The sequence below is a fragment of the Mesoplodon densirostris genome, chromosome 3, assembly GCF_025265405.1.
Source record: "Mesoplodon densirostris isolate mMesDen1 chromosome 3, mMesDen1 primary haplotype, whole genome shotgun sequence".
Taxonomy (NCBI): domain Eukaryota; kingdom Metazoa; phylum Chordata; class Mammalia; order Artiodactyla; family Ziphiidae; genus Mesoplodon; species Mesoplodon densirostris.
Genome location: NC_082663.1, coordinates 118,127,181 through 118,153,400, shown reverse-complemented (window position 1 = coordinate 118,153,400; position 26,220 = coordinate 118,127,181). Strand labels below are relative to the sequence as shown.

Genomic DNA, 26,220 nt, shown 5'->3' with positions numbered 1-26,220 from the left:
CCAGGAGCATTCCATCTCCCTAGGCATAGCCACTGAGTCAGGATGGGCACATGACCCAAACCAGGCTAATGAGAATCTCTTCTTGGACTTTTTCTGGAACTCTTGAACGAGGGGAATTCTCTTACCCAGGTGGTACTAAGCCAATGGAATGTAAGCCTGGAAGCCATCTTGCCATCAGGACTGGAGAGCTTACCTGAGAATGAAGCCAGTGCAGAGGAAATTAGAAAATAGATTCACACATAGTGAGTAAGTCTCTGGATACAGCCTGAGCCTTTTAGTTACACCGGTCAGTGTATTCCTTTTTTATTTAATAAAACTTATTTCAGTTTCTATTACAACCCGGCAGGTTCTGATTAATACACCCATTATACACAACAACAAAAAACTTTTTTTGAGGACTTTCTGTGGGCAAGGCCTGGGAATAAGGCCTAAGGCATAGGCCCCTGCCACTGAGAAGCTTACAGTTGGGTAGAAGTGAGCCTGGATTCCACGTTACAAGAGAATTAAGAATAGGCAGCAGCCCTGTTAGCCACCAAAAGTCAGTTACGCTACAGAACATAGAGGATAGGGGGCTGGGAAAAGGACAAGGATGATATTTTGGAGGAGAAAGAACCTGATGAGGAAGAAACTTTGTGGTGAGGAAGTGAGAGGCACTTTCAGGCCGGGGTTGGGGGTGGGTTGGCCAGGAGAGTCCATGTGTGGTCTGTCTAGAAAAAATGCACTGGAGTAGAAAGCGTTCCTATTGGGAAGTAGTAGGAGATACAGTTGAATAAAACATTCATTCTTTTAAAAAGAGGTTTATTGGCCATTGCGTGTATCAGACGCAGTGCTAAGGAGGAGGTGGCCTTTTCAACTCTGTCCTGACTCCACGGTATATGCCCCTGGAAGGCAGCTTCCACCCAGAAACAGTGACAACAGCTGGCTCAGAGCCCCTACACACTGCCCACCTTCGCGCTCGCTGTGAGGGGGCATGAGTGAGAAAGAAGCCCGGCAGAAAGCCTCCTCCTGGACAGGGTTATACTGCTGGTCTGCCTTCTCAGCAGTGGGGCTGGGAGCATCTGTGTTATCCCCATTCTCCTCTGGTCTGCCTTTTGGCCAATGGCACACTTTTTTTTTTTTTTTTTTTTTTTTTTTTTTGCGGTACGCGGGCCTCTCACTGTTGCAGCCTCTCCCGTTGCGGAGCACAGGCTCCGGACGCACAGGCTCAGCAGCCATGGCTCACAGGCCCAGCCGCTCTGCGGCATGTGGGATCTTCCCGGACTGGGGCACGAACCCGTGTCCCCTGCATCGGCAGGCGGACTCTCAACCACTGCGCCACCAGGGAAGCCCCAATGGCACACTTTTGTTTGCTGTGACTGGGGGGACAGAGAGGGGAGGTGACATGGTGAAAAGAATTGGCCCCTCCCAAGGAGGGTTTGTGAGCACCCAACTTGTGACCAACAACCCAGATGGGACAACAGGTCTGGGGCCTAAAGGAAACCAGGTTGGGAGAAGGAAGGCCCTGAGCACCCTGGCCCGGGTGTCAGCGGGGCCTCAGGGGGGCTCAGGGATGAGTCTGGGACTCTCAGACCTTGCCTGCTGGGTGACTGATGCCAAAAACCCTGGAAAACGTGAGAGGCCCTCAGAGGGTCTGCAGGTCTGAGCTGCTATCTGTGCTCAGACCTTCCTTGCAAACCAGAGAAGAGGAACAGGCAGAGGTGAGAGCAGAACTGAGCTGGTCCAGGGCAGCTGAGGCTGCAGGAGAAAGCCAGTGGGAACCATCATGCCTGACCCAGGGCTGAGCAGGCTGCAAGCCTCTCGGAGTAAAACAAGCCCCCTTTTCCATTGCTGCTTCCTCCTCCCCAGCCCCAGGCTACGTCAGCACCCACATGTGCTGCTCAGATCGTGGTTTGCCACCACTGTGGCCAGCCCAGGGCTCAGGAAGTGACTCTTGCTTTGGTTCTGTCTGGGGTGCCTGTCACACTTTCCGATGGCTGATCGGCTCCGCTGGAAACGTGGAGGGCCTGGCCTTCAATGGGTCTGGGGGTAGCTCTGCTCCCACCCCAGGGAGGGTCTTTGGGTGCGGAGAGAAGAAACCTGAAGAGCCAGGTATGGGGTGGGACAGAGGGTGCACTGAGAGGGTGGGGAGAAGTGGAGACATGGAGGAAGGGGGGAAATGAGAGAGAATCATCCCACAGTGTTGTAGTGTGAAACCATCTCATCTCCAATTACAGACAGGAAACCAGGTGCCAGAGGAGACCCTGAGCCCTAGGATAGGTGGAGAAGGGCAAGTTCTGAGACAGGCCCGTGCAGAGTGATGCTGAGGCCTGAGGAAGAGGGGGGCCCACTGGGCTCTGAAGAGGTGCCTGGCATGCGCCCTCCAGATGGCATCCGGGGCTGCAGGGAAGAGCCCATGGAGGATTGGCCCAGGTGGGGGTCTGCCTGCGAGAGTTGGGGTCTGGGCTGCTGTCCTCAGAGTCTGCCTGAGGGGTCATGTGCCGGACAAAGTTAGGTAAGGCCTGAAGTGGAAGTCATGGAGGTGGCACAGAGGGGCCATTGAGGGAAGAGGGAGGGAGTGGGTCAAGATAGATGACCTTTATCGTTTAGCCCTGCTCTCCTGGTCCTCTCTGCCCCAGAGTATCCTGCAGATGCAGAAAGAGGCTGCTGTCCCTGGACATCAGTCCCCCTGCCCTGTGCTGAGTGGCCCCTCTCCCAGGCTCAGGGCCAGCAAGATCCTGGGCTTGGAGGACAGTCCATCCTGCGGTGGCTTCCTTGCTCCCCCCGCCCCCAGCTGAGTGTGCAGCAAAGCTGGCTGCAGAAATCTCTGGAAGCTCGTTGGGCAGGCAGAGGGAGGGGAGTGTTACATAAGAGCCCACTGATGTGCAGGAAGTCTAGAGCAGCCTTTAGATTAGAAAGGCAGCGTTCCCATCCAGCCCAGAAAGGCAGGAATAGCAACGGCGGTTATTTCTGGCCCCTCACCACCACCCAGTGCCAGGGCTGCTCAGCTTCGTGGTGGGTGAGCTTGGACTCTGCAGACCTGGGGGGAGGGCAGGGAGCGGGGACAGGTAGCCCCTGGGGTTACCCCACTCTGGTACTGGCCTCACCGTCCCCTCCCTCTAAACACCAGGATGCTGAAATCGGTGGTGGTGCTCGTTTCCTCTGATTTTCCTTAACCTCTAGACGCATTCTCTATCCCCACCCCACCCCCAAGTCACATTTACAATGTGACAGCCTCCATGCTAAACACTTGACAGGCATTTGTCCTCACAATGCCTTATGAAGTAGGTTCCATTCTCATCCCCATTTCACTGAAGAGGAAACAGGTTCAGAGAGGGCAGGCGACTTGCTCAAGGTCAGAGCGCCCGGCAGTGGTAGAGCCAGGATTCCAATCCAGACAGTCTAGAACCCTCTAGCTGAACCCCAGCTCATCCCAAGAACTGTTTTCTGGGGCCCTAGAATGAATCAGACAAAGCTTTCATCTTACCGGGGTTCTTGAGTCAAATCGAATAGGGGAAGCAGACATGTGAACATATGATTTCAATTCATTCATTCAACGATTACTTATCACACATCTGCTTCACTCTAGGCATTAAAGATATAAGGAGAAGTAAGGAGGGTTCTGCCTTTTTTGCAGGTCATAGCCCAGTAAGGGAGACAGACAAGTAAACAAGCAATTTTAACAATGTGATATGTGCTATCATGGGGGAAGCACAGTGACTGTGGGAGCCCCTAATCCAGCTCCCACCCACTGACGTGGTTCCCAGTCAGTCAGAGAGCCGACTCACCATTTTAAAATAATTCCAGGAGGCTGGGTGGGGGAGGAATGGTGGTGACACCAGCCAGGAAACCATGCAATCATCCAGGACAGAGGGTGAGGTCTGGGTGCATCAGCACCAGCTATCACAGAGACTCTCTTCAGGGGCCTCCCAGTCAGAGGCAGAGAGCAAGAAAAACTGACACCCAAATTTACTGACAGGCATCTCAGCCCAAAATGCATCCATTTCCCATGGTACAGAGGCAATAGGATAGTTAGAGAGGCTGGATGGAAGAGTCCTCTCTTTTTCTTCCTCTAATCATCACCCTATCTGGTCTACCCATATTATGGGGAACGCTGTTTTAGGGCAAAGTCAAAATGAGTGACTGAAGAGGAAGCTGGCACCCAGAACCAGGGAGAAGAGCTTCACTTGGGCAGAGGCTGCACTTCTGTTCCTATCAGCAAAGGGAGGGGATCTTTGGAACTGAAAGGACCCAGTTTCCCTCTGGTCAAGCCACAGAGAGAGCCATCATGGCAGGATGACAATGTCTTTAGGCTGACATCGGACTCTGTTTTTTTCAAAAATATATTGCAGTAAAATATACATAACATAAAATTTACCATTTTAACCATTTTAAGTGTCCTATTCAGTGGCATTAAGTACATTTGCAATGTTGTGCAACCATCACCAGTATCCATATGCAGAACTTTTTTTTATCATCCCAAACAGAAACTCTGTACCCATGAAACAGTAATTCCCCATCCTGTTCCCTCCCCTCTGGCCCCTGGTAACCTCTGTTATAGTTTTTGTCTCTCTAAATTTGCCTATTCTAGGTACCTCATGTAAGTGAAGATATTTGTCCATAATATTTGTCCTTTTATGCCTGGCTTAGCATAATGTTTTCAGGGTTCATCCATGTTGTAGCATGCATCGGAATTTCATTTCTTTCTAAGGCTGAATAATATTCCATTGTATGTATGTACCACATTTTGTTTTGTTTATCCTCTCATCTGTTGATGGACATTGGGGTTGTTTCTACCTTTTGACTATTGTGAATAATGAATATTAGTGAGCAAGTATTTGTTTATGGATTCTGTTTCTATTCATCATTCATCTCATCTCAGCAATTACCAGAGGGATTAAAGTTAGATTTAAGAAGGATTTTCTGGTTTCCTACTACCAGTGACCAAAGCAGCAGCATCTCCCTCTTTGGATAGTTTTCTTAACTCAAGTCTCTTCTACCTCCTCTAATCCCACCCCTAGACTGGGGTAATGCCCAGAATGGCTGCACTGGTATTAGAAAGAGGCTTTACAGGGGTCACTCTGGGGTCATAGCTCTGGATGGTTTATTTTCAGGAGCTGGGTGGCAGGGGTCTCACGGTCTTCTCTTGGGCTCTGGGTACTTTTGCCACCACTACCCACCCCAGACCCAGACTTTCTCCTTTCCCTGGCAACATCCAGGCTGTCTCCCTTTTTCTCTCCCAGGCTAAATTGGGAGTGTGAAGCTGCTCTTCTTCCCAATTTAGCTTTTGAATTAAAGTGAGAACTGAATGTGGCTGGAAAGCTGACTCCCATCTGTGTGTGTGAGGGAGGGAAAAGCAGAGCAAGTGAGCATGAGCACATGCAGTGGGGGAGACCAGGCGAGGGTAGGTGATCTGGGCAGCTGCTGTTTAATGCAGACACCCATCCTCAGGTGCAGGCAAACAGCTCAGCAGAGAGATGCTGAGGTTGGAAGGTTGGTGTTTTTCCAGGAGCAGAAGAATGCTGCATGGATATCATTCGACCATTCCAGAAAAATGTGCTGAGTTCTTATAGTGTGCCAGGCCCTGTACTAGATGCTGGTGGACCAGGTAGACCCATCACCTATGCCCTGGCTTTCAGTCCAGTGGGGAAACAGGCAATGACAAAACAGGGTGATGTATGCTGTCAGGGAAGAGAACAGAAGGCCACAGGGGCCTGGACTGGGTGCGGTGTCACATCTAAGCTGAGAATTGAAGCACATGCAGGAGCTGACCAAGTGAAGCAGGAGACCAAGAGTGCTTGGGCAGAAGGCACTGCGTGTTCAAAGATTTGAGTGGGCCTGGCTTCCCCAAAGGAGGACGCTGGCCCCGGGAGCCCTCCAGGTGGGCTCAAGAGGGCCAAGAGCTCCCATCTCCTCCTCGTCCTCTTCTTCCAGGGAGAACAGAGCCAGATGAGAATGACTGGGCCAGAGATGTCTGGGAGCATGTGAGTCCCTTCTGCTCAGGCTCTAAATAGTTGAGGCAGGGGGAGGAGGGAAGCCTCAGATCTCCTTCTGAATCACCACTCAGAAAGCTGGACCTGGCAGGTCCAAGATGGACATAGAAGAGAGGAAATGGGATCTCAATTGCATCAGAGGAGACAAAGGAATCAAGAAGGGTCTCCACTTGTTTTAACTTACTCCATCCTTTCCTGGGAGGCTGGCTGAGTTGGTCTCTGGGGGACCTGTCCTCTTCTAACCAAATGGCAATGAATCATGATCTGGCTGAGATAGGAACAGCTCGAAATCTTGGCAAAGAAAGACCTTCTCTTGACAGGAAAAGGAGAGAGCTCTCTGGGGGGCCATGCATTTCTCGGTCAGCTCTCTAGTGAGTTCCCCAATGACAGGCACAGCTAAGGGATGCTGGTGTAAAACTTGCCATTAATATTTCAAGCAGCATTATTTATTGATCACTCATCTGGCTGGGACAAAAGGAGAGGGTAATACATTAGGTATTCAGGGCTGATGGGGTCAGTTTGGGAAAGAGGTCAGGCAAAGGTAGGTCACTGAGGCGTCTCGGCCCTGGCTGCTGGAAAAGTACTTTGGGATTCCAGGGTTTGGAGATTAGGGTCTTTGTCTCCTTTTTCAGCCCTACAGTACCCCAGATGAAAATAAGGGAAGGGGCAGGGGACAGGGACACCTGGGGGCAGGCCTGGGACTGCCACTGTGGCCATCAAGGAGATCATATCCAGGGAATCCTGCAGCTAGGTTAGCGTTCCTCTCTCCCGCCCAACCCGTCCCTCCCAAATTCCCTACGCCTTGCCACCTCTTGGGTCCCTCTCCAGACTTGACCCTGAAATCAGCTCCAGCAGACTCTCTAGGTGCCATTTCAGAGCCCAGGTTGGGTTCCTTGGGCTGTAGGGCCCTCCCAGGGTCAGCTTGGCAATTTCCCTGCTCCCAGGAGGTGCCCGATCCTCGCCCAAAGGGAGTACCTCCCCACTGGGTCTGACCATCTCCTGTGCACACAAACTGGGGTTAGGAAGTGATTGAGAATCCACAGCTGTCCTATCTACCCACAAGGATGCTTTCTTCAGGAACCTCCAACTCCAGGGAGTGGGGTATAAAGCATCCTACTCAGCAGACTGACTGCTGAAGGTAAGACTGTCCCTGACAAGGGCCAGAGAATCCCACAGTGGGAGCGAGCTGCGCCATCTAGTGGGCTCTTTTCCTCCTTGCAGGCATCCCTCCCACCCATCGCTGCCTGCAGCCTAGATAAGCGACAAGCTCTCAGGCAGAACCCAAATGGCTCTAAGACTTAAGGTGCCCTCCTCCTCCATGCAGGCCTGACCCAGCTCAGAGAGGGAAAAACTGGGGGGAATTTGTGAGGGAGATGATCACGTACTGGCTGATGTTTAAGGCAGTGGGGAAGCCAGCAGTACCTTTTGGCCTGGAAACAGTCTCTCCCTATTATCCAGAATGCCACACATATGGGGACCAGAGCCCCCAGAGCCCCTCCTTCCTCTACCTAACACCCTTTCCTCCAGGCTGAGCAAGGCTGGGCTCAGCTCTACTGATCAAGGAAGAGCTGGCATAGGCTGGAGCGGCAGCTACCTTTCCTCTGACATCACAGCCTGGAAATCCCATTTTAAGCAGGTTCCCTGGGTGTGGGGTACACACAAGAAAGGGAGGGGGAGCCAGCTGAAGCAGCTTCAGGCCTGAGGCCATTTTAGCCAGGGACCTCAGGCCTGGAGGGCTGCCCAGTGTCCCCAAGATGGTCTGGGCATGGGTCACAGGGCTAGACCTCAGCCCCCACTCCAGAGCTAATCTCTCTTAATGCCCAATGGGAATCCAGGAAATGATCAAGCACTCTCCACATAGCTCTAGCCATATACCACTCCCCTGGCCTAGAGAGATCTATTGAGGCAGAGGGGAGAGGGTGGGTGGTCCCAGGGGATGAGACAGCAAGGGGTCACATAGACCCAGATGTGTCTCCCCAGCCTCCTCCCCCACATTCTGTCACCCTCCATCTCTCCTCTCCTACCCTGCACCACAGGGGTCAGGCCCTGTGCCTAGTTCTAGGAGGTTGAATGTTTCCATGGCAACGGACCAATGAACTTGGAAATCTGAGCATGTTTCTGTTGACACAGGGAAACCCAGATGTGCACGGAGAGCCTGACAATGTGGAATCTGGCAGTGACCTCCTTAGCCACTGGTCACTGTGGATGGAAGTGTGTTATGAGTGTGAGTGTGTGTGAGTGTGAGAGTGTGTGTGTGTGTGTGTGTGTGTGTGTGTGTGATATGCAGCATATGGGATTAAGGTTAGAGAAGGCCTAACCTGCTTTCCTGGCCATATGGTAGCTGCTAGCAGGAGACTGCAGCATCTTACTCTCTGGAGATCTTTCTAGAACAAGGGTGTCTCTTCCCTGAATTCTACCCTGACACTTCCTCTCCTTTCTGATAGAGAAAGGGGCCAAATTGCCCAGAGGTCAATGGTGAAAGGAATGCCATTCAAAGGTCTTTTGACGGGAAGAATCCAGGAAAGATGAAAAGGGCATCTCACACCCCACCTCCACTGCCACCTCAGTTCAGGAGGTTCTTGGCCAGCTGGCTCAAGTGTGGCAGAAGGACATGCCCTTGTGATGCCAGGGAAGGGAGAGGAAAGCCTGATGTAGGGACATTTTGCCAACCTTGGGGTCCAGGGCCTGGAGCTAGGTCCCCACTCACACTCCCTACCCCATCCCCGGCTCTGCTTCCTCTGTTTTCCTTCCGCAAGGCTGAGCCGCTATTTCTCTTGCTTCCTTCCCCCTCCCCCTCCTCCTTCCCTCCCTCTCTTACTCTTTTCCTTTGTCTCTTCCAACTAACTCTGCCTCTGATCCTCTGTCATCCTTTCCTTCTCCTGGCTTCTACCTCAGGATCTCGTCCCCACCAGCTGTGCCCCTCCACCCCTGGAGACCTTGGGTCTACCTCCCCAGAACTCGGACCCCATGCACTACAGACCCCCTCCTCCTCCTCTCCTCCACCCCAGCCCAGCAGCTCAGGGCTCGACCCCTCCCTCCTCAGGCCACACGGGCGTGCCTCGCTGGCCCCAGCCCTTGGTTCCCTGTCCTCCTTGTCTGTCCCCAGGGTCAGACATGAACCATGGGGCTGGTTCCTCATCTCCACCTCTCCCCTCATCCCACCTATCTCCTCCTTTCAGTGTCTGGCTCACCGTTTCTAGGCACTATGGGCATCCAATCTCCTGGCTCTGACCAGGAGCCCCCATATCCCATTCTCTCTTCCCTGGGAGCCTCATCATGATCTCTGTCCCTAGAGCTTACACCTGGCACTTTCTGTGAGGTACCAGAACGCGCAGGGGTCTCAGGGTAAGATTCTGAGGGACAGGACAACCTCTGAGGGTTGTCGCTCACTCTTCTTAAGTCCTGGCCCCACCTAGTCCCCTGGCTCTATCTTGAACCTCAAAACCATCTTCCCAGACTGAACTGCCTCAAGCCTATCTCTTACCTTGGAGATCAGAACTCCTGGGGTTCACAGTCTGGCCTCCTCCCCCCTCCATCCCACAGCTGAGCCCTGCTTCTCACTTGAAGTCCTTCCCACCTGTGGACCGGTAGAACAAGAAAGCACAGAGGCCGAAATAAATGAGGTGCCAGAATTTGGTTTATTGGCTCATCCAGTGCGAAAGGTCCATTGGGCACCCTCTTTCCATGGATTTGGGAGCCCCCTGGCTCCTAATATCTTTTTCTTCTTCATACATTCCTCCTAGCCCTGACTGAAGCCACGGCAGAAGCTGGGGCAAAGTGTGGGGCAAAGGCTGGGCTCTGACGGGGGTCTGCTTACATGGGGCCTAGTCTGCTTGGCGTAAGACGAGGACCCTAGGGAGAAGGAAGATGGGCCCCCAGGTGAGGAGGAAAGGAACCAGCTCAGCAAGGGCCTCTACTGAGGGCTCTGAGGGGTGGAGCCCAGTCCAAGGGCAGGGCAGGAATGGGAGGAGGCAAAGGGGAGAGGATCAAGGGCAGAGGAGGAGGTGAGAGGCCCCTCGGAGCCCTACTCTCTCATGGGCTGGGGTCCTCTGAGGCTCAGAGTAGGAGGGAGGGCTGAGGGTGGGGCGAGGTTACTGCTAGAGGGAAAGTCCTTTACTCAAAACCCCCCCAGCTCTAGACCCAGAAAGATGCACACACACGTACACTCTCACACGCACACCCCTGGAGCCCCAGCTCTTTTCAGTGGGCGCATGTAGCACACAGCCCTACCCAAGGCCCTCAGCTGCAGCTCTGGCCTGGCCCTCCTGGTCATTTAAGTGCACACTAAGCCCGTGTCCTCCATTCACAGCTTCAGGCCCAGAGCCCCTGCCCAGGTTCTCCGAGGCCTTCCCCACTCCCTCCCTCTCTCCCAGGGCCTTCAGGCCTGTCTCTGGTCATTCTGGGCTGTGACTGGCCCCCGACCCCGAGCCCGACCCAGGGAGAGCAGTGGGACCATGTTAGGACTTCAGACAAGGGGATGGCCATGGTCTTCAGCAAGGCACTGGGTGGGCGGGGGCAGGGCTGGAGCGGGGAGAAGAGCGCTCAGGCTCTGAGGAGCCCACACCTCCTCAAGTGGCTCAGTCCTCAGCTCCTGGTCCAGCCTCTACCCTCAGCCCCCACAGCAGGGCCTCCCTCCTCTTTTCCAAGCCCTTCCGGGGGAGGGGCCACTGGGCAGGCACCAGAACCAGCCATCTGAGAGGCCCTAGGACCTGAGAATGAGGGCTGCTGGCACAGTGTGGAGCTGGGGCTCTGCAGCCTGGGGCGGGGGGTGCGTGCCGGGGCCTCAAGCGGAGTCACCCCCCGTGGAGATCTTCTTCTTGGGCCGGGTCTTCAGCGTCTTGGAAGCCAGTGGCTGTGGGAAGGAGACAGGAAGACAGAGGGCTCAGCCTGGAGTCGCAACCCCTCGCCATTTCCCCAAGCTCTGGCGCAGCTCTCACCTCAGCTTTGGGCACTTTTTTGATGGATTTGGCCCTCTTAGGGGTCTTGTCTCCCGTATCATCCTCAGACATCTCTGTCCGGGGATCTGCCTGGTTCGTGCCTGACCTTAAACTCACGGCAGGGTCATCTCCTGGTTCGGGGAGGAAAGGAGAACAGCGGTCGGGCCTTTCTCCCACCTGGCCTCCTTGCCCCTGTGCCCCACGCCCAGCCCTGGGCCTGGCCTATACCTAAGTCCTCAATGGTGTCCAGGAGGCTGCCAGGGCTGGGTCTGAGGCGGCCGTCGGTCCCCTGCAGGGGCAGCGCATCCTCGTCCCGGATCAGGGTCAGGTCCTGCATGCTGAAGCTTCGGAGCTTCTCCGACAGCACCCCCTGGCCCTAGGGTCACCACCACGCACCGGGAGAACCGGAGGAAGGGGCGGGGTGGAGATAGAGGTCACCGTGGGGCACTGGGCAGCCACTGGGCTCAGTGCTCTCCCCGCAGTGTCCTCACCCCGTCCTATGGCAGCACTGACAGGCTGGGGCCATGCTTTCCCTTTGGACAGATGAGGAAACTGGCCCGTTGAGTGGAAGTTCCTTAGCTGGAGGGTGTTAGAGGCAGGACTGGAACCCTAAGCTGCACAAGACCCCAAACCTTCACAGACCTGAGGACCTGGTGGATGCAAAGGGGCTTGGCCAGGGGGACGAGATGAGCAAAGTGGGGCCCTGGGAGCTGGGTCTGCCCCCATCTCACCTTGGCAGCAGCCGTGACCGCGGCATTAGCGGCCAGGTTCAGACCCCTCTTGCCCACCCTCATCATGGTCTCATAGCTCTTGTCTCGGGCCTGTGTGATGTACTCGTCGATCTCCTGAGGGGTCGGAGGGGAAGCAGGAAGAGGTGAGGGGTGGGCCCTGCTGGCCAGGCCCTGCCCTGCCCTTGTTCACACCTGGACAAAGGCACTGCTTGCCCGAGGAGGCCAGGGCCCTGCCAGATCACCCATAGGGAGAGCCACGAATGCACGTGGTTACAGGCACTGGGCTGCCTCGACCTGGGGCAGATGGGAAGGGAGCTTCCCTCGTCCCAACAGACCTTCTCCTTGTTGGACAGTGTTGGGTGCACGAACTTGCGGTAGAGCACGCTGGAGCCTTTGGTATAAGGGGACAGCAGCCATATCACAAAGGCAATCTTGAGCTCAAAGTAGAATGGAAACCTGTTGGGTGGAGAGAGAGGCAAGCGGCGGAGCCTGGGGCAGGGAGTCAGGAGGTGCGCCGACCCTCTGCATGACCCTGGCTGGCCCCCCACCCCTTAGTGCACTGAGGTCCCCATGTGGCTCAGGAGACTGGTCAAGGGGAGGCTCAACTGAGACTCCAAGTGGGAAGGTGAGAGGTGATCCCGCAGGAATTTCCCGCAGCAGTGGCTCTCCTCACCCTCTTCTGACAGAAGACTACCCACTCCTCTGTCCTGGGGTCAACACCATGGAAGAGATCCCTAAACTTCCAGGTGCACTCTTGGGTCCTCACCCCATTCTCTTCCTGCCCTTCCTCCCATGAAGAAGCCGGGCTTCTCCAGCTGTGCTCTGGATCCACCCCTTGATGCCATGGCATGGCCCCTGCTTTTAAAGATCGTTCTCCATTCCCCAGGGCTCTTTCCCAGGCCACACACTCCTTCAGGTCTCCTCCATCCTCATCAAAGCTCCCTCCTTTGCTTGTGTTAAGAGGCACCTACACGTGCTGTTCTCAATTTTTAACCCATTACTCTTTCCTAATTTGACCCCATTCAACTTCCTCTTCTAAAACTGTTTTTCTCAAAGGCCATAGGCCCTTGAAATCTACAAATGCAAGGATGTTTTGTCCTCTGCCTCTCTGTAAAACTCTTTTCTTTTGACGTCCAGTGTACCGTGCCATGTTAGTCCTCTCTTCCAAGAGGCATTTGCTCATTCAGTAAGCATTTTTGAGCGCCTGCTGTGAATATACAGATGATTAGGGCATTCCGTGTCCTCAAAGGGCATATACATAGTCTAGTAGTGCCTAGAAAAAGCCTTTGAAATACAAGCATCCAATGTTTATAAGATTGACTCATATGCCTATTTTACAAATAGGGAAACTGAGGCTTAAGAAACTGTGACCTGCCAAGGTCACGGCAAGTCTGGCAGAAGCAGGTTTCCTGAATTCTGTTGTGGTGATTTGGCTACCACCAGAAAGAAATGTGAGGATTATGTCTGCTCTGATTCTGCTGATCAAGCCAGGCCTGGATGGGGATTGGGGGGAGGGGACACCCAGGACCCCATGGAACTGTTGGGGGATTCCACCCTGGGTCTCGGTCTTCTGTTTGACTGGCTGTGTAGAAAAAGTCAGAGGCCCTGGCCCCTGAGATGCAGGGAGGGGATGCTAGATCTCACCAGGAGAGCACAATATCTGTGAGTGTCTCGGCAGTGGTGAAGAAGGCAAAGACGATCCAGTACATCATCCATTTCACCTGAAGGTACAGAGGGTGGTGTTGGCTGGGGCCTTGGGGAACACCCAGGACCCCACCTTTGCCTGCCAACCATGCTGGAGGTGCTGTGGGGGACGCTCAGGACCTCAACTTTGCCTGCGTATCACACCAGGCCTGGAGGAAAGGAACACACAGGAACCTCCCCTGAACCAGGTCTCATTAGTGCTGACAGCAGTAGTACAAAGTCATCCCGACCTGTCATGTGACCCAGTGTCCTCCCTGATCTCTGCCACGTGGGTTGGGTGGGAGATAAAGGGTCATACACTCACATATTCCTTCACGTTTTTTGTCTTCACGGCCTTGTAGGAAGAATAGGCTGGGTACAGGGTGCCAAAGATGAGCCTAGGGAGGCAGGCATGGTTACTGGGCCCCTCGGCCAAGAGCAGTAGCCTCTCCCTCCCAGCTCTGCATCAGTCCCTGGGTAGGTAAGGGGAGAATGGACAGAACTCCAGAGTGCCACATCAGCTGGACTGATGAACTCAGGTCAGAGGGTTTAGGTCAAAGCAGGCAAGCCTGAGGTGATACACAAGCATGGAAGCCCCAGCCAGCTAGGGTGATGCCTCATAACACCCCCCCTGCCCCCTTTTTTTTGGCTGTGCCGCACAGCGTGTGGGATCTTAGTTCCCCAACCAGAGATCAAACCTGGGCCCTTGGCAGTGAGGGTACCGAGCCCTAACCACTGGACACCAGGGAACTCCTCTGTAACCCTTTATTTAGTTTTTCTCCAGCCCCTGAGGCACAGAAAGACCCAGAGCCAGAGGGTCTGATGTGGCCTCTTCAGCCCTGATCCTTGTTTGTGCATAAGCATATCAGGGGTGGGGGTCTGGTCACTGCCACAGGGTTGTCTTCCTTCTTGACACCACTCCCATTCATACCCATCTGCCCTTACCCTCTACCTCCCTGTCGCAGAGCCAAGCTGGGTAGGGCCACCTAACAGGGCACTCTACCTGGCAGTCAGAGGTACCACTGTAGCCCTGGGGGCCTGGGGAGCAGAGGGCACAGGGACAGGAGGCCCTGAGAGGGGCAGAGAGGTTTATTCCCCCCTTGTAAACACTTTTGGGAATAGGCTCAGGGTAGTGTGCTGGGCTGGAGGTCCTGGCTAGAGTGGAGTCCGGTGCTGATCCCATCAGAGATCACATACAGGACACATGTGAGGGAAGGAGAGGACCGATGCCGCTCAGGGAGCTCATTCACACGAGAGAAGCAGACACTCGGAAGGTCACAGGGAGGTCTGAGGCCCCTGGATTCCCTCTGGGGTGGGATGGGGGAGAGGCAGGAGGGAGAGTCTGGTGGGTCTAGAGAAAGCCAGAACACAAGCACATGACAGCAGGGAGGGGATTCTGGGGTGTCAGTCCCCCAAGGTAGAGGCTTAGGGGCAGGGACCTGAGCTGGGGCAGGGGTTGGCTGAGGCCCATGTGGAGCCCCTGCCAGGCCCAGCCCCTTGACAGTGTGTGATACTGCCTGTTCCCCCATGGACTTGCCTCACTGAGGCAGGACACTTCTGAGAAATAGCCTTTGGAGATGGGGTGGGGGGCGGAATCCTCAAGGACAAAGTCCCCGGTTGTGGGAGAGGGTACCCTCCTGCAGCCTGGGGAAGGTGGGAGGGACGTAGCTGGCAGCCTGAAATGAAGGCCACCTAACACCCTCCCCTCCACGGCTTTCACAATCCCAGGCTGGCCACACACATCCTCTCCCAGTTACCTCCCACACTTTGTCCTCCAAGCATCTCTGCTTCCCATATCCCGTCCTCCCTGGGGGGTCTTCAGGGCATGTGCCCTCACCGCCCAGTCTCCTGACAGTCAGTGGAAGAGGCAGGAGAAACCCGGCCCTTTGGGGAGGCCAAGGCTGCCACGACCCTAAGCTATGGAATGAGGAGGCCCTGCCTTGCTCCCGGGGCTCTTCCATTAGCCCTCTCCCCAAGGGAGATGAGGGCCCAGGTTTGAGGAGCTCCTCCAGTCAGATCTGCGACGTGGGGGAGGGGGCAAGCCGCCTCCCCTGATAAATCAAGCCGTGCTGCCCAGCCCCTGGGGTGAGGGAGGGCGAAGAAACAGGGAAATTAAAAATAAAAGGGGTGGGAAGCCAGGTCTGCCATGCTCCTCTAACAGTTCCCCCTCCTCCAGGTCCCACACCTCCACGTCTCTGGGGACCCCAAATAGGGACGATGTGTCTTTAGGTGACTCTGCTGTATGAAGCCACGGAGTGGTCCATCCCGGGCTTCAATACCCCTTACCTCCCATCCCTAGCCCCCATCCCCCTCCCAAACGGCCGCGCCCCGCCGCCGCCGCCGCACTCACACCACCAGGCGAGAGATGATCCAGGACACCATGGCGGGGCCGGGCGGGGCGCAGGGCGGGAACCCGGCCCGGGCCGAGGATGCAGCTGCTCGAGGCCGAGCGGCGGCGGCAGCAGGAGCCGCACTAGCAGCAGCACCCGCAGCAGCAGCCGCCGCGGGGGCCGCGGAGCGCCGAGCCGCCGCCGTTAAAGGGGAGGTCCTTGCCGCAGCGGCGGGCCGTGGGCGGTGGCGGCTCTTAAAGGGGAGGCCGCGACGGCGGCGGCGGCGCGCCCCCTGCACCTGCTGTCGCCGGGCATGCGCCTTTGACCTGCCTTCTTCTAATCGCTTGTTCACCTTTCTTGGGTTCCAAGCCCTGGCTTGAGGTCCTCAGAGGCCTTCATGGTTCCATCCTGACATCCTAGCCCTCCTCCTGCCCTGCCCACAACAGTCTGAAAGAACATCCCACGAGGAATAATAGCTATGACTTATTGAGTGCTTACTGTGTGTCAGGCCCTGTGCAAAGAGCTTCACATGCATTATTTCAGTGACCATCCTATAAGGCAGAGGTTATAGTTATTCTCATTTTGAATATAAGAAAATGGGAAGCTTTAGGGAGGTTCAATAACTTGCCAAGGGTCACAGAACCACAAAGTCATGCTGCTAAGATAGGAACTCAGGAAGTCTACTAAATGGGCTACTTCTCCCAACTGCTGACTATCAAACCCTCCTCCCCCATCACAGGCCATCAAGACGCCCACCCAGGAAGTCCTGAAGTCAAGGGTAGAGGGGCATCTGTCCACCCCACCATCACCAATCACTCCAGTTGGAAAAGGACCTAACCCCGTTCCCAATCTGGTCTGCTTTTTCAGTTTTGTAAGGGAACTGAGCCCTGTGCTCTCAAGGTGGATACCCTGGGGCAGGGGAGTGCCTCTTGGTAAACAGAGGCTGGTAGAGAGGCCTGGGGTCCAGGTAGGAGATGAATCCAGGGGTTCCAATTCCATCTCCATCAGCAAGCACTGGCGGCAGTGGATGCCCTAATTCTGAAGACATTTATATCCAGAATGTAGGCTAGCCTGCCTCCTGATTTTCACCAAAGCAACAAAGCTTCAGCAACCTCTGCAACCCCCCTTCCCCCACTGCTTTCCTTTCCTGTGCCATTTCAAAGCTTCTGCATTCTTTATGTCGAGGTGTAATCCTCTGATGACCATAACATCAACCCGTGCCCATCCAGGCTGAAAGGACATGCTCAGAACTCTGTATTTCATTTATGGTCCTATTCAAGCTCAGTATCCTTGAACCACACAATGGTCTATTTCCACCGGGATAATTGTATTTCCAGGCTGAAACACTTTGGAAGATGTTTTTCCAACAGGATCCAGAGAAGCAGCTTCTGATGACCCCTCTTGCTATTCTTTACAACATCCTCTTCAAAAGGCCTTTTCTAATTGGAACGCAGTCTGTCCTCACCCTTCAAGCCACTTTAATTTCATACGTGGACAGCCAGGCCTCTTGTTTTGATGAACTTTTGTCACTGATTGCCCAAAACCTTGCTCTGGCCACTTCCCATATCCTTTCCCCCCCAGACTGTTCAGGAAGGTAAGAACCCAGCTTTCCCATAGAGCATAAACTATGGAAAGCCCATCTTTGCTCCTACCCTCTAACTCATGTAGCACCTTCCCTTCATCCCCAAGCCCTCAAACCACAATGACCTGGCACTTCCCTCTCCCAACTGGACACATTCAGGAAGCAAAAAGTAATAATCGGCTGCAACAATGTAATGATGATATGAAAATGAACCATCCTCCACCTCCAACCCCATCCTCAACCTGGCCCTGCTTTTTAAAACAGCTGGCACAGGAAGAATTTAGTCCACTACAAACAGATTTGTTAGATTTTTAATAAGAACATGGAAATCCCAATCAGCCCTTCAACAAAATTAAAATACAGAAAGTGAAATTAAAAGTATTCTACAGTAAATGACTTTTATTTAAAAAAAAATGTAACTGTGAACATATAAACAAGCCTGCAGGGCACTACAGTACAGCCGGGAATATAGATACATTTTCCAATGTACCTATGGGCCAATGAATTCCATCATTTTCAAATAAATTCTTAATAAAACTCCACTGAGTTGGAAAGTTTTGCTGAAAATATTTCCGGACAAAACACCCCCAAAACAAAAAGCCTCATGTAGGAAAGCAAACTTTCCTTTGCATTTGGAACTATAAGAGGAGTCCCAAGGGAACGCTGGTAATAGATGGAAATGGGTCCTGGAGTCACCAGTGTGTGTATGCGTGGAACACACCAACAGCACAGACATGACAAAGTTCTTTCTCAAGATGGCTGTTCCCTCAAGATAGGACTGAGATGGGATGGGGAGAAACTAAAAGAATCCTACAAAGCCAATTCTTTAAAATTCTGCTTTGGCTGATTTTTGTGCTATAATGGGCAGTTGATTTCTAAAAATCTTATTTCTTCAAAGAGTTTTATCGAAAGGAAGACTAAATGTAATGTGCCTTTCCTCATAATCCAGGAAAACAACTGTGGTATTTCAAAAGTTCTAAAAATATCTACTTTCATGAAATAGTAACTATTTCACTACAAACCTATTTTTCACTAAATACACACGCCTCCTAATCCTGGAGCCCCTTGGGAAAAGCAGTGGATTTCCCCCTGGGTCCTTCAAGACTCCACTGTTTACGGGAGAGATGGTGGGGAAAGGTTTCACCTGGCTCCCGGGATGGGGTGTGTCAGAGGTCATGTGCAGAGACACCGTCAGGCTTCCACCAGGCGTGTTTAAGCAATTAGCCCCCACTTATACCAGTTATGTGATTCCCCCTACCTCCAAACACATTCCCACTTAACTAGGCACAAGAGAAAAAGAAAAGAAAGGTGTGCCCACATTCCTGGTTTCCACGAATCTCAAATCATGAGAATGTGCAGGAAAGCCCAGCGATATTCAGGCAATTCAGAGTCCCAAAAGGCCACAGGATGGGGATGTGGCACCCTTGGCTTGGAGTCTGAAACTGTGTGTGTGAACAGTGCGACTTTCCTATGTCAACCTTCAGTGTTGAGGCAGCAAAGAGTGGCTGGAGAGTTTGTAATACTGACCACACTGGCTCCAAGTGAAGGACCTCTGCTCCAGCAGAGAACCCTGCTGTTCCCTGTATGTGTTGTGAGTGAAAGACCTGCTTCACAGGCGAGTTTGGAATTTCTCCATGCCTAAGACCTTGCCAGCTTGGATTCATGAGCCTTGAGGGTGCCAACAGCATCTTTCACTGCGTGATAAATGATGTTCTTCACCTGGAGAGAGCAATCAGCACAGTCACTTTATGGCAGCCACAGACTGTGTTCTGCAAATGAAAATGTTATGTCCTACACTGACTAAAAGCCCTCTGATTAGTGAGGAAAGCCCTCAACCAGGACTGCGTGCTTCCTAAATCAATCCCAAAAGATGATTTACAAGTCACACAAAATATATAGTCTATATTCAAAAAAGAATGATTTCATCATTTGAAAGTCTATGTAATCACCATCCTCTATATGCTGGGAACTACTGTTAAGCTCTTTATGTGGACTTTCATTTAATCCTTACCATAATACTATGAGGTAGATTCTATTATTATCCCCATTTTACAGATGAGAACTGAGGTTCCATGGTTAAGAATCTTACCTGACGTCCTGTAGCTAATAAGAATGCACTAAAACAATAGTGGGCAGGTAGGATTTATTGGGTATTTTTCCCTTTTGTGCTTATACATATTTTCTAATTTGTCAAAAAGGAACACATATGTGAAGTAAAAGTTATTAAAATAAAGTGAACAGGATAAAGACGGTTTTAAACCAACACTGTGATTATTTTTGAGGAGATGGAATGGGAAAGAGTACATGGAGGCTTCAATAATGTAGTTGTTGTATATGTATATATTGTGTATGTGGTACGTATATGATGCTTTATTTCTTAAGCTGAGTTATGGGCACACAAGCCCCCTTTGCTGTTCTCTATTACATTTTTTGTATTAAGTCAATAAATATTTACTGAGTACCTACTATGTGCTAGGGAAAAGCAGTGAATAAAACAGTAAAATCCCTGCCTTCATGGAGCTTAAACAGCTTATGTCCTAGTAGGGATAGAAACAAACATAAAATACATAGTATGTTAGATGGTGAAAAATACTACAGAAGAAAATAAAGCAGTGACAGAGGATTGGGAGGTGACATGTAACAAGTAGAGACCTAATGGAGGTGGGGTCTGAAATATGTATGCCTGAATACTTGCATTATATATCTATAATATCAATGTTATCTATTTATCAATGTGATGGTACTTTGTATAGGAACTTTATGGTTGAAATATTCCATAATTTTGAAAAAGGAACAGCAAAACAGATCAAGTTCAGGGTTAAAGGTGATTAAATCTACCAGCAACCAAGAAAAATCAACAACCTCATGGGTCACTGACCAAAGAAAACACACCTGAGTCACAGGCATGATGGAGGAAAACAGGTCACATGTGAGAGGCTGGAAGAATGCCTATTCAGATGCTGAAGTTCTGCCTGGGAAATCTTGCTTCCTTATTCTTTTTCTTTTTTAATGTTATTAAAGCATCCAAGTATATTAACAATGAAATTCTGCCCTTAAAGTTCCAATCCATTTCTGAGCAGGGGAAAACCTAATCTGATTGTCCTGCTTAGATCTACAAGTGGGAAACAACTCTTAGGGACATGGATTACAGCCCCTAGCGGGGCTCTAAGGAATTGAGTTTGCACAGAAATTTGCTGTGAGAAGCAGCTTCCGGGAAAGAGGTTTAGAACACATTGCCACAGTGCTTTTCCCACCTGACTGAGGAAGTCAGTCTAGTCAGTTACTAACACGGATACACTGTATCTTCCAGGGGCAGAGAAATAGAAGACTGTCACACTGGAAGTGATTAGGTTAAAAGATTCATATTCTCTAAAAGCAAACCTGAAGAGGACTGATTAAATACCTCCTGGAGGGAGGACTCCATACCCCAGACATGGGTCCCTTAATCATCTCTCTGCGGTTATACTGCCCAGGTAATATCCTCAGAAAGCAGAATGTGCCTCCTGTGTATGTAGCCTAGTAGGAGATGAGAAGACAGGGTTGGGGTGGAGGAGGAGTTCTTTACCTGCAGTTTATCCTCATGGTTTGTATGAGTGTTAGAGAGATGCCTGAATTCCTGAGTCAGGCGGAAACAGTGCTTTACATGCTCTGGAGATACAAAGTCTTCTGCTACTTTTATGCAACTGTATAGATTGTGCACCTGGGAGAGGAAAAGTACAGAGGCAAACATCAGGCACTAGAGAGTCAGCAACAGGTGTCCATCATATCGTTTAAAAAACACTTTAGAAATACTTATGATATTCCATTTTCATAAGGACAACAAATGCAGAAAGACTATAAGTATATACATTTATAGATGAAAACGTTAGTATTTGCACAGAAAAGGATCTGGAAAAATATACACCAAACTGTTAACAGTAGGCTACTTTCTGGAGAAGGCAGGACAAGGGGACTGAAAAGGGATATGGCATAGGTAGCTGAACAGAGACTCACCTTTTCTTTAATAGTCTCCCTTATTTAAAAATCTTTAAATGAGCATTTAAAATTACATGGAAGGGGGGCTTCCCTGGTGGCGCAGTGGTTAAGAATCCATCTGCCAATGCAGAGGACACATATTCGAGCCCTGATCCGGGAGCATCTCACATGCCACGGAACAACTGGGCCCGTGAGCCATAACTTCTGAGCCCGCAAGCCACAACTACTGAAGCCCGCGTGCCTAGAGCCCGTGCTCCGCAACGAGAAGAGCCGCAATGAGAAGCTCGTGCACCGCAACGAAGAGTAGGCCCCGCTCACCACAACTAGAGAAAGCCTGAGTGCAGCAACAAAAACCCAACGCAGCCAATAAATTAATTAATTAATTTAAAAAATTAATAAAATTAAAAAAAATAAAATTACATGGAAGAAAATTAAACGTCAAAAAATAAGTTGCACTTGAAGAGCAATCAGTCTAACCCAGCCATTTATATCTATTGCCAGATTAGCAAGAACCACAGATATAAGGAAACTATGGGAATTGTGGAGCCAGCCCTACCCCCAGGTTGGAACATACCTGGTGTGGGGCTCCAGCAGGTATGAAGACGGCATCTCCCAGGAACTGAACAATGGCCCAGCCTTGCACACCATATTCCTCATAGAGTCGCTTACGTAGGGTCTGGTCCAAGTACCAACTTTGGTCATGAATTGGATCATGATCAGGGGGATTCTCTTGGCCTTGCTCTTCTCCAACCTGATCATGAAGCCATGATCAAAACCCAAAGATGGAAAAATCAATAAATACATAAAGATTATTAACAGGATAAATCCAACTTGCTGCAGTAACATCACTGGTGGGCCAAAGTTTCTACTTTATTCAATATCCTCTAAGTGTGGATTCAGCCCTATGGAGCATTTTGACAGAGGGCACAGGTCTTTAATGCCAACAGATTCCACATGAGAAACCCTAGGCAGGCTGTCTCAGCATCCCCAGACCCTTCGTCTGTGAGCTGGGAACCCACTCAGGGACATACCTTTCGGAGCAGCTCCCGGATCTTCTCCGCATCCTTGGCTGCATAGATGTGCCACAAAGCACCGGGTTTCTCCTTTCCATCATGAATCCTTTGCTTTGTCACCTCATCAGCATCTCCCTCATCAATTGTCTTGAGCACCTCTGAAAAGAGCAAAGTGACACTTTTCAATGTAACCAGCCATTTCAGTACCTCTGAGTGAAGCAAAATGTCCAATTCAAACAAGTTTAGTCTCTACTATTCTCTATCTCTCTGGAGTGATATAAGGTAGAATCAAAGAATCAAAACTCATATTGGTCTAAGCTTCCTACACATGGGAAGAGCGACCCTAATCTTCCATACTTAACAGAGACTCAGCATTTTTTGGAGATATAGTGTTCCTTTAAAACGTATTTCCTGCTCAAACTGTGTAGCCATATTTTATGTTCAAATTGCAGGTTATTTCCTGCTGTAAGTAGGTGGAGTGTATACTTTCTCAAGACCTCTTCAAACTCTAGGATTCTGTGGATTTAAGGCCACGAAGAGTAAAGCTTCTCTGGCAAATTAAGAGGCTTGGCTTCTAATCCTTGTCTCTTATGACCCTTTAAATGACAGCCTAATGGAAAGATGTGCAGATGTGTAGCATCAAAAGCAAATGTGTGGCAGGAAATATACCAAAGTAATGATATTGATTATCCCTGAACTTTGAGATTTTGAGTTTTCTTCTTTAAAATTTTGTTTTCGGGCCTCCCTGGTGGCGCAGTGGTTGAGAGTCCGCCTGCCGATGCAGGGGATACGGGTTCGTGCCCCGGTCTGGGAGGATCCCATATGCCGCGGAGCGGCTGGGCCCGTGAGCCATGGCCGCTGAGCCTGCGCGTCCGGAGCCTGCGCGTCCGGAGCCTGTGCTCCGCAACGGGAGAGGCCACAACAGTGAGAGGCCCGCATACCGAAAAAAAAAAAAAAAAAAAAAAAAAAAAAAAAAAAATTTTGTTTTCTACAACTTCCATAATTAGCACACATTAATTCTACACTGAGGTAGCGGAGAGTGCAATGCAGCAAAATATCACTTTTATGCTTCATCTCTGTGCAAATGACCTGGCTTTATCACCTATTACCCCATAGCTGAACTGGGTGATGGACAAAGTAGGCCAGTTTGCCCTTTCTTCTTTATTCCTCTTTGTGATGCTACATACTCAGTGTTAAAGGGCAGCATTCCCAGAGAGGGAATAACTCTGGTCAAAGATACACAAGTACCACTCTTCTCTGCTGCAATCACCCCTTTGTCTGGGCACCTACTATGCATCATGCCTGGCAGAGATTTAAGAAAAACCTACTGGCCCTGACTGAGGAGAAAGACATACCATTTTACTCCTGAGGCTAAACCTCACCCTGCTGAAGCACTGGGTTCTAGAAATCATACCTTCATCATGAGCACCCTCCCCGATGGGGATCCCAACATACACCATCACATTAACTGCATCAGACACATCTAAGTGAAGATTTGTTGTGCCAACTCTTCTGTCTTCTGCTGTTATCAAGCCTGAAGGTAAAAGGAAGATATGCAAGGTGAAAGGGCAATATTCTGTTTTTTTTTTTTTTTTTCTTTTTTGGCCGTGCCACGAGGCTTGCAGGATCTTAGTTCCCCGACCAGGGATTGAACCTGTGCCCTCAGCAGTGAAAGCATGGAGTCCTAACCACTGGACTGCTAGGGAATTCCTGAAAGGGCAATATTCTGAAGAATCCATATAGACCCTACAAGTGAAAACATACTGGAAGATGTTCTTAAATGTGCAACACTGGGAGAATAACGTATATCTATTTATCAATAAATAATCCTCCTCGTCTCTTTTCTAGTGTTTTAAAACTGATTTCGAGCTCAGTTGACACTATCATTAGCTTTGGCCATCGATCCAATTCCACCCTCCTAAATGATCTGTCCTTCAAAAGCAAAACAGATATGGGCATTATGGACACTCAAATGAAGCCTGGCTTTCACAGTGGTTTAGGACATTACTGTGAATTCACAAAGAGCTGGTTGGGTAGCATGGTACTCAGACGTCTTCACCCTTATCTTATCAAGTCTCTTAAAAGCTAAGGATCTTTGGTCGTGCCGTGCGGCATGCGGGATTTTAGTTCCCTGACCAGGGATAGAACCCTCACCCCCTGCAGTGGAAACACAGTGTCTTAACCACTGGACCGCCAGGGAAGTTCCTTGGATGGAACCTTTGAAAGGAAACTTTCTAACTACTGTGTGTGTGTGTATGTATATACACACATACATACATATACAGTACTGGGCCCAAAGGGCTATTATGCAAATCAATGGCAAAAGCAAACATATTCTAACCCATCCTGGATACTGTCAACTTCTTCAGCGCCTGTCACTTTGTCCTCTATCATCTCTACACATGATCCTGACTACAAATCTCCCTCTATAGGTGAAATGGAAATAGTAGTGTCCAAAAAGGTCAATTATGGCCTCTCCCTCATACCGTAGGCATTGTACATCTTGGGGCCCAAATCGGGCCTTACAAAGTAGCTGGGTAGCCTAGAGGCTAGATTGAGTCTGCCATCTCGTTTGGTATATTCTGGCAGAGGAAGGTTCTCCATCAGATCTTCAAACCTATAAAAAAAAAGCACGAAAGATGACTTAGCTTGTTATCGGGGAAAAAGGAAAAGAGGTGGAGTACACTTTTTGGTGATTACTTTGTGACAGCTTTAGCAAAGCACAAGTCTCTCAAGATGACTCACTGTAGTTCACTAACCTTGTTGGCATCATGTCCCGAAAATCTTCCCCAGGAGGCCAGTCCTTGAGTTTGAGCACCATTGGCTGCCCATCTTCTGACCTTAATCGCTCTGTAAGACAGAAAGCAGTCCTACAAATATCTGCTGGGTTGGCTGCTGCCTGATTCTCCAGTGACTAAAAGGTTTAGAAGACTAAACTCTTATTTTCAGACTTGTAAACCCCCATAATGGATAAGGTGGGCTTTGTTTTCCTTAGCCACTGCTTTAGTACATGATAAATTTTTCCATCTCAAAGTGAAAGTGCTCCACACATCCCATGTGATCATGTGCTTAAGTCCAGGTATGCTCTGGGAGCCATGTGATTGCCATGAGAGCTACCTGGTTGGCACCAGGATAGAATGTTCCTCCTCTTAAGAGGATGTAATTTGTTATTTCAGCGGTAGGGCTGGGCATATAGATGCTTACTTTGCAGTCTGCTTTTACTGAACCAGATATCAAAGCTACTTACTGCATATGATCTCGAAGCCATCCCAGAAATCCCGAACTTTCACATCGGAAATTATAGCACAGTTCCTGCAGTTCACCAAGTCCACATCCTGGTCTCCAAATTCCTGGCTAAAGGCTTCTGGCTTCCAGAGTTCAGACTTGAGTTTTTTATGTACCCCTGATACCAGCACTGGCTGTGGAAACAAAAGTATCTCAATCAGAGTCACTTAGGAAATACTTAGCTCAGGGCTAAGGGACAGAATAGGAGGGTTTCCTGGGGACAACCTCTTCTCCACAATGATTTATTATTCCCTCCCAGCTTCAGAATCTATGGATTTCAACAATGTCAGCTACAGAAAATGAAAACACTTCTACTCTGTTATTACACTTGATTCTCACTGCGGGGGGTTGGGGTGGGGGCGCATTCCACAAAAATCACTTCTGCTGCCCTGGTATCTACCACTATTTTGAGGTGAGAGGATAAAAAGCTGACAAATGCAAACTCTGAGAATACGTCCTCACATCTCGAATGAAAAACTATCCAGACAATTCTACAACCTCCCCCCCTTCCTCACACCTGCTAATGTATAAAAATCAGGAAGTGTTATCACACTATCACACAGACTTGTACGGTCTTGAAACATTTACCTAGAAGAGTACCACCCACTTCCACCCATTTTCGCCTCACCCCATATCACACTTACGGGTTTTCCTCTAAAGGTGTCATTAATGCCAGATCACAACCTCACAGGAATTTCAACTGCCCTTTTAAGAA

General features: G+C 50.6%; 2 protein-coding genes across 3 annotated transcripts in view; both read right to left on the bottom strand.

The window, feature by feature from the left end:
• Window positions 1–9,600: 9,600 nt before the first annotated feature.
• REEP2 (receptor accessory protein 2) lies at window positions 9,601–15,736 on the bottom strand. Of its 2 annotated transcripts, none has more exons than XM_060091980.1 (8): window positions 15,671–15,736; window positions 13,646–13,718; window positions 13,282–13,358; window positions 11,973–12,093; window positions 11,638–11,751; window positions 11,135–11,282; window positions 10,907–11,037; window positions 9,601–10,821 (listed from the first exon to the last, which is right to left on the bottom strand). In XM_060091980.1, the coding sequence occupies exons 1-8, from the start codon at window positions 15,700–15,702 to the stop codon at window positions 10,753–10,755; spliced, it is 765 nt and encodes a 254-aa protein (XP_059947963.1). In that variant the 5' UTR covers window positions 15,703–15,736; the 3' UTR covers window positions 9,601–10,752. The 2 variants fall into 2 exon arrangements, with proteins under 2 accessions (XP_059947963.1, XP_059947964.1); XM_060091981.1 differs by having other exon boundaries at window positions 11,135–11,276.
• A 1,830-nt stretch (window positions 15,737–17,566) lies between these two features.
• Window positions 17,567–26,220, bottom strand: part of KDM3B (lysine demethylase 3B) — a 61,522-nt gene continuing 52,868 nt past the window's right edge. The window contains exons 17-24 of the mRNA XM_060093420.1: window positions 25,468–25,639; window positions 24,980–25,070; window positions 24,707–24,837; window positions 23,635–23,754; window positions 22,239–22,378; window positions 21,782–21,958; window positions 20,798–20,932; window positions 17,567–18,951 (exon numbers count right to left, since the gene is read on the bottom strand). Of these exons, the coding sequence (XP_059949403.1) occupies window positions 18,871–18,951; window positions 20,798–20,932; window positions 21,782–21,958; window positions 22,239–22,378; window positions 23,635–23,754; window positions 24,707–24,837; window positions 24,980–25,070; window positions 25,468–25,639 (1,047 nt within the window). The 3' untranslated portion in view covers window positions 17,567–18,870. The remainder of the gene's footprint in view (window positions 18,952–20,797; window positions 20,933–21,781; window positions 21,959–22,238; window positions 22,379–23,634; window positions 23,755–24,706; window positions 24,838–24,979; window positions 25,071–25,467; window positions 25,640–26,220) is intronic.